This window comes from Neoarius graeffei, chromosome 27, assembly GCF_027579695.1.
Source record: "Neoarius graeffei isolate fNeoGra1 chromosome 27, fNeoGra1.pri, whole genome shotgun sequence".
Classification (NCBI taxonomy): Eukaryota; Metazoa; Chordata; class Actinopteri; order Siluriformes; family Ariidae; genus Neoarius; species Neoarius graeffei.
In genome coordinates this window covers 6,354,974-6,363,256 of record NC_083595.1, presented here as the reverse complement: position 1 = coordinate 6,363,256, position 8,283 = coordinate 6,354,974, and the positions used below count along the sequence as shown (strand labels likewise).

The following is an 8,283-nucleotide window of genomic DNA, read 5'->3' as shown; positions in this document are numbered from 1 at the left end:
GCTTTCTTGTAGTCAATCCAGGCAGTGCACAGGTTGGTCTGTCTCTTCTTACAGTCTCGGGCGACTGTTCTATCGACCAGTAGTTGGTGCTTGGCTCCTCTGGTGTTACTGCCAATTCCTTTCTGTGCCTCGCTCATGTATTGAGCCACATGCTTACTCATTTTTGCCGCAGTGATGCCTGACAGGGCCTTCCATGTTGTGCAGAGACAGGTAATTGGCCGGTAGTTGGATGGGATGGGTCCCTTCTGGGGGTCCTTCATGATTAGGACTGTCCTGCCTTGGGTTAGCCATTCTGGGTGGGCCCCATAATAGCCATTCTGGGTGGGCCCCATCCCTCAGCAGCTGGTTCATCTGTGCTGCTAGGCGTTCATGGAGTGCAGTTAGCTTCTTCAGCCAGTACGTATGGATCATATCGGGGCCTGGTGCTGTCCAGCTCTTCATCTTTGACAGTCTTTCTTGGACGTCTGCCATTGAGATGGTTACTGGTTCTTGTTCTGGGAGGTTGCTGTGGTCAGCTCTTAGGTCCACTAACCATTGGGCATCGGTGTTGTGTGATGCCTTTCTTTCCCATATGTCTTTCCAGTATTTTTCCACCTCAGCTCTTGGTGGGTCTGACCAGTTGTTGTTCCCCTGCCACTGAGAGTACACCTTGGCTGGTTCAGTGGAGAACAGCTTGTTTATTCTCCTGGCCTCTCCCTCCTTGGTGTATCTCTTCAACCGGGTGGCCAGAGCTGTTAGTCGCTGTTTGGCAGTTTCGAGTGCCTCTGGTATGGAGAGTGAGTTGTACTTCCTGGGTGCCCCTTTATTCACCATGTTCCCTTTCTGTAGTTCAGCTAGCTGGCTAACTTCTCTCCGTGCTGCCTTTATCTTGGCCTCTAATCGTCTCTTCCATGGTGGATACTGTTTATGTCCCGAGCCCACCTTGTGTCCAAGCATCTCCATGATTACTGTTGCTGTACTGTGTATCAGCTTGTTGGTCTCAGTGATGGTTCTTGTGGAGATTGTCTTCAGAGCAGCATTCACATCTACTAGTAGATCTTCTGAAGGTACTTGGCAACTCAGCTTCGGTATTCGTCGGGGTCTCCAGGTTTCCAGTTGGGTCACGATCTTCCTTCTCAGGTCAGCAGCTCTTGTGTTGAGGCTGTTAGCTGTTGGGGCTTGGTACCCAATCTCTGGTTGTGGGGATGATGATGACATCTCCCCACTGACCTGTCTTCCTGGCTCCCCCTTGCCGTAGCATCATTGTTGTATTTCATTAATCTCTAGTTGTGATAGTAGATTTCGATTACGGATGTTGGAACAGTTGAAACAGCTAATAGCTGTTTCTTTGTTAGCCTTGATCGTGGGTTTCAAAGTATCCAATGGTCCCACATTCGCTGCATGTATCCCCTCTCTCTGGGATTGCTTGTATAGTAGCATTCCAGCAAATCCGTATTTTCTGTCCTCATCCATCAATGTCTTGTTCCAGTAGCCCATTTCTCATCAGTTTGCCCTGGTTCCCTAGCAACTGACGCAGACCTTGTTGACCCGGGCAACATCTGAGCCGGTATGACTCTATCAGTTATGTCTTCACTCATTCCTGAGGTAGGCTGATATATGATGAGGCGTCTTGCCTAAGGACCCTTACTGGATGATGTTTTGCCCCGACTGGGATTCGAACCCCGATCTCTCGCGTCGTAGTCAGTGAGCATAACCACTGTAATATCCAGGTGTGTGTGTATGTGTGTATATATGTGTGTATGTGTATATAAAAAAAAAAAGTGTGTATACACGCACACAATAAATATAATGAATCATTGAACAGGCAAAATAATTTAAGTGTGTATCTTTTATAAATGGGGTTAGCTTATCTAATGTAGCATGTTGGGGAGAATCATAGTATCATATCTATATTTCTGATAAAATTTTAGGTATGATACTGTGTATAACTCTCCTACTTATTGCTCATTTCATAGGGGGGGGAAATTGCTGGTATGTGCTGCGCAGGAGTGTCTGCCAAAATTTTTTAGGCCGAGATGAACTTATAGTTTTTGATTTAAAAAAAATTTCCAATATGTAATGCCCATTGTACATGCCTGTTCTTTAACTCAAAATCACCATCTCGATCTTCAAATTGGCCATATGGTATCTGTATTACATTACACAACATCCTGTCCAGATAAAACCTAGTTAGTACACACAACAGTTGAAAGGGAAGTGATAAGTGATGTTGAATGTTGCCTGCTTAATATGCAAGACCTCCTGCTACCATGATAACATCAGAAGAAAGCTTAAGAGAATTATATGATAGAACTTTTTTCTGGTTTACACTTCATTGTAAAGGATTAGAGTATTCAAAGACATGAATAGCAAAAATGCAGAAATATAATACTGTAGAGCTCGTTTATATTAAAAGGTGCATTGATTTTTTGAAATCTTCAAATGTGAATTGATTAATATGGTACAAGAGACTTGTTTTTAATCATTTTCACCTGGTAGTCCACCAAGAAGGGGAATTTATTTCCAAATAAATTGCAACTTTTTGCTGATAAAATTAATGGTTTTGGGGTAAAAAAAAAAAATAGCCAAAAATCAAACCCTCGGCTTTTTTCAGACTTTTTTTAAAATATTTTTCATTCTCATCCCTAGTGCGTGTGTGTATATATATATGTGTGTGTGTGTGTGTGTGTGTGTGTGTATGTATGTGTGTGTATCTATATCTATATATGTGTGTGTATATATATATATATATATATATATATATATATATATATATATATATAAACACACACGCACCTCTCTCGTTACTAGCCATCCAAAAGACACACAGAGACGCACATTAATGAACAGTCAGTAATTAGACACAGGTGTAAATCCTCCAATATTACTTGCTGGTATAACCTGACTTCATTGTTTAGAAAAGTATTTTTCTCAACTCAACATTGATTTTCCCTCCAAGTTTCACAAACCAGTCTCCCACACTGCAGGGTCAGTATCCAGACAGGTTATTAAAACTCATTCGATGAGACCAGTCACCTTGACTTACTTCCACGTTGCTTTTTCATGTGCAAGAATTTGTGTGTTTTGTATCTCAGTCACACAAAGTAATGGATTTCTTTCCATAATTGTTTTTGCATCCAGATGTTTTCATCACTCCAACTACTGATCCCAAAACTGGTGATGGCACGAGGAGAGCGAGCAGTATGTTCCTGCTGGTGTGCAGTCTCTTGTACAGCTTTGTCTTTTGAAGACAACATGAAGCTCCACTTGTATGTAAGCACTGTCGCAAGAAAAACAGGACGTTATGAAGCATACCTTCGTACAAACCTTTTCTGTTCTCCGACTTTAAGATTGTCGACAATCTGGACAGAAATTGATATCTGGTTTGTATTTGGTAGCTTGTTATTAACATTTCGTAAGCCAATGTATACTAGGGATAATGATTTCATGTTTCCGAAAATTGCCAATTCCGTTTTTCCCCATTTTCTGTAATAAGAGATAGGAAAAGTTTCCATGTACTGATGATACAGTTTTGGAGTTCTGAAATCCATAAAAACAAAACTTGAGCAATACTTTTTATTTATTTATTTTTTACTCAATTTCTACATAATTAGAGACTTTCAGGTTCAGATTGAGGGAGAAGTTGAAGAAATGTATGGTATCGCCTCCACTGAAAAACATCAAAATTAAATAAAAGGCATCATGTCAGGGCTCAACATTAAAGGTTCTAACTGCAAAGTTGAATTCTGGGCAAAATGTTCTATTTCTATTGCTGTTGGAGTTTCAAGAGGTTTTGCTATGCACACACACCTGCTGTACTCGGCTTTCCTGGAATTCCATAAACAATAACACGGCAGGATCACTGAGGGGATTGAACTAATTTAGTTGGAACTTTATTGATGTAACTCTTGAATAATTACTATTAAAAAATATTGCTGCAAGCAGCAATGTGGGGGCCAAGCAGATTGGTGTGACGGATTCGTCCTGACCCAAGGATTCCAGATGTAGTGGAATTTTGTTTCTACCCAAAAAGCATCATGAGATATGAGCCAGAAGTCATTTTCCCTAGTTATAGCGCCCCCTAGCGGCCAATTTGTTCCAAATGTTTTGTGGGCCTTTGTGGAGGGGTGTGGCATAATGCTACCAAGTTTTGTTAAGATACGCCAAAGGGCAGCCGAGATATGAGCACACTTCCTGTTTCGCGTCTGCACAGCCAATTTTGATTGGCTGCCATGGCCAAACGCTTATGAAATTCAAAACACTGAGCATAACTTTTGTGCGGCTTGGTTCACTTATGCTACATACCAAGTCTGGGGAAAAATTGTTCAAAATTTGAGGGAGGAGAAGCATTTTAATTGATTTTCACCAAAATGGCGGAAAATCTCCTGTGTGGAATATGATGAGATAGGGCGCGTTGGATTCGTTTTGACTGAAGGATTCCAGCAATACTAAGGTTTTGATGATCAGACGTACGGTTCAAAAGTAACAAGCAGAAATGTACTTCCAAATTTGACCTGTTGGTGACGCTAGAGTGTTTGAGGTGGTGAGCTGAAATTTGCTGCGAAGAACCTTGAGGCAGCCTAGAATCAGTGTGCCAAATTTCACAACCTCTCGTCAGACGGTTCTATGGGTTGCCATAGAATGGCAATGATTTTAACAAAATTCAAAATGGCGGAAAATCCTCAAGGCAGAATATGACGTCATAGGGTGCGATTGATTCGTCTTGACCCAAGGATTCCAGCGATAGTGGAATTTTGTTTCTACCCAAAGCATACCATGAGATATGAACCAAAAGACATTTTTCCTAGTTATAGCGCCCCCTAGTGGCCAATTTGTTCCAAATGTTTTGTGGGCCTTTTTGGAGGGGTGGGGCATAATGCCAAGTTTCGTTAAGATACGCTAAACGGCGGCCGATGTATGACCACACTTCCTGTTTTGCGTCTGCGCAGCCAAATTTGATTGGCTGCCACGGCCAAAAACTTATGAAATTCAAAGCACTGAGCATAACTTTTGTGCGGCTTGGTCCAATTATGCTACCTACCAAGTCTCGGAAAAATTGGTCAAAAACTGAGGGAGGAGAAGCATTTTAATTGATTTTCACAAAATTCAAAATGGCGGAAAATCTACCAGGTGGAATATGACGCCATAGGGCGCGTTGGATTCTTGTTGACGGAAGGATTCCAGCAATACTAAGATTTTGACAATCAGATGTACGGTTCAAAAGTAACAAGCAGAAATGTACTTCCAACTTTGACCTGTTGGTGGCGCTAGAGAGTTTGAGCTGGTGAGTTGAAATTTGCTGACCAGAACCTTGAGGGAGCCTAGAATCAGTGTGCCAAATTTCACAACCTCTCGTCAGACGGTTTTATGGGTTGCCTTAGAATTTCATTGATTTTAACATAATTCAAAACGGCGGAAAATCCGCAAGGCAGAATATGACGTCATAGGATCTGATGGATTCGGCTTGACCCAAGGATTCCAGCGATAGTGGAATTTTGTTTCTACCCAAAAACCATCATGAGATATGAGCCAAAAGTCATTTTTCCTAGTTATAGCGCCACCTAGCGGCCAATTTGTTCCAATTGTTTTGTGGGCCTTTTTGGAGGGGTGTGGCATCATGCCACCAAGTTTCGTTAAGATGAGCCAAAGGGCGGCCGAGATATGAGCACACTTCCTGTTTTGCGTCTGCGCAGCCAAATTTGATTGGCTGCCATGGCCAAACGCTTATGAAATTCAAAACACTGAGCATAACTTTTGTGCGGCTTGGTCCACTTATGCTATCAGCCAAGTCTGGGAAAAATTGGTCAAAAATTGAGGGAGGAGAAGCATTTTAATTGATTTTCTCAAAATGGTGGGAAAACTATACGGGCGGAAAATGACGTCATAGGATGCGTTGGATTCGTCTTGGCCCAAGGATTACAGGGATACCAAATTTTTGAAAATCGGACCAACGGTTCAAAAGTTACAAGCAGAAATGTACCTGCAACTTTGACCTGTTGGTGGCGCTAGGGGGTTTGAGGTAGAGGCCTGAACTTTGCTGAGAGTAATATTGAGACTGTCTAGAATCAGTGTGCAAAATTTCCCAACTTTTTACCAGACGGTTCTATGGGCTGCCATAGACTTGCAGAGGCGGAAGAACGTTGAATAATAATAATAAGAAACAATAGAAACACTATGGGTGCCTTCGCAGCATTGCTGCTTGGCCCCCAATGATGATTTTCAACAAATATTCAACTAGTCCCATCAGACTTGAATAATTTGAAAATAACTCTTGAATAATTACTATTTTCAACAAATATTCAACTCGTCGTCGATGCAGATTTGACTTGACTGGACCAAACATTGGGTCGTCCCGGACAGCACCATTAATGTCGAGGCCTGCATGTACATGATGAAATGTCACCATAAATTCACAAAGTATTCAAATCACAGAAATGGCACTGAACCTGAACTGATCACTGATGAAGAAACAGATGAGAGACCGCTTCAGCAGGATTCACCCAAACCGAGTCTCCATCACCATTATACATCAGCATTGTGAGCTGCTTTGTGTTTTCTGTGGTGAGGCATTCCCACTTATAATCCCCGGATATCTTTTTATCCAGTTAGTGTGCACTGATCATAAGCCCTTGTGTCATTGGCGGGACATTGATAGTTTGTTGACGGCCCAGTTTACACCAAGATTTGGTTTCTTTTTTCCCAAAAAAAAAAGACCCTCGCTGTATAGCTGCATGGATTGAATTTCTCGGGTTTTGAAACTGGATGCCGACAAAAATCTGTTTTCTGTTGCACAATGCCAGTTCCGTTTCAGACCAGCGATTCCGCGATTTCTACTATTTATTTATTTATTTTTAAACGATCGCGGAAAATTATCATCCCTAACATATAGTGCTCTCTAAAAGTATTGGAACAGCAAGGCCAATTCTTTTGTTTTTGCTGGACATTGAAGACATTTGGCTTGCTTTTCTCCCATAGACAGCTCTCTGGTCTTCATGTTTGGTCTGGGGGGGGCGGGCGCACTTTTTTTTTTTAAAAATTAATTAGTTTATTTTTTCAAAACCACAACTGCAGTATTTCCAGGTGAAACCCAGGGCTTACTCCAAGAGTAGACATTAAGAGCTAGTAATTCTTTACACAGTCAAACTCACAGGGCACATCTGGGCAACAAGAAATGTGTCGGCTACATGTTCCAATATTTTTGATCGCTTGAAGGCTGGGTGGGTTGAAACAATTTAAACAAGAATTAATTTTCTTAAATCTTCTGGCTATTTATAATCTTTATGGTCCATGACCTCAGAATATACTCATCCCTGGGTTGTGATTGTATTGATGATGTATATCGGAATGGCACTGATGTGGATCCAATCAAAAACCTTGATCAAATTGTTATATCAGTAACGAGGCAGCTATGTAAGGATTTTAGATTAGGCTCGACCTGTATAAACACTTTACAGCATGTTACAAGTCATTAGTTAGACTTGGGCTTTAGTGACTCTGCCCTGGTTTTGGATGAAGACAAAAATTGAGACTGAAACAAGTGTTCTGTGACGACTTGAATGTCTCACCACATTTGAGTGATCAAACCCTGAGATGCACACCAGTATTAAGTTCTGTCCTTGACTTCACCTTGAGCACCACAGATGGATGTTAATGCCAGGTTTGAATAGGTTCATGATGTTCTTTGACACATCTGATGAAGTATTTACATGCATTTTATTTACTTTCTCTGTATTTTTTTTTTGCTTATGTGTTTTTGTTGAATAAATGATACTCTGAAAACTGTGGTATTGCTAATGTTTCTTGGACTGAACCATAAAAAAACTGACTTAGATTTAATTTTGATTTTTGGCAACTTTATAAACTTTTCCCTGTAAGTGCTAGCCAGTTTTAGATTCAAGCCTCACCAACAATATTAGAGATATAATGCTGCCTTTTATTTTAATGTGAATTAGCAAGTTGGATATTAACTTATCCCAACAGGTTCTGTTGAAGTTTGGATGGTTAAAGTATAAAATGCCATCACAAATCTGAAATCTCTAAACCAACATTAGTTGAATATTAGCTAAAAGAACAAACAGTGTGGACTTTTTTTCCCCTGTAAGGAAGCACGTGAAATACATGATCATTAAAAATATTTTTTTTAAGAAATAAGTCTACCCAGTTAATTCCGTTACTTATTATTTACAGGCCCCCGGGGCCATATTCTGAGTTTCTTACTGAATTTGCAGATTTTGTCTCAGATCTGGTTATTTCCTTAGACAAAGCTTTAGTCGTCTGCGATTTTAATATTCACTTCGATAACCC

General features: G+C 40.8%; 1 protein-coding gene across 1 annotated transcript in view; it reads left to right on the top strand.

Annotated features, from left to right (window-relative positions):
* LOC132874792 (uncharacterized) overlaps positions 1-7,761 on the top strand; it is a 38,894-nt gene extending 31,133 nt beyond the window's left edge. Inside the window, exon 11 of the mRNA XM_060911192.1 lies at positions 3,121-7,761. Within this exon, the coding sequence (XP_060767175.1) occupies positions 3,121-3,471 (351 nt within the window). The 3' untranslated portion in view covers positions 3,472-7,761. The remainder of the gene's footprint in view (positions 1-3,120) is intronic.
* Positions 7,762-8,283: the final 522 nt, after the last annotated feature.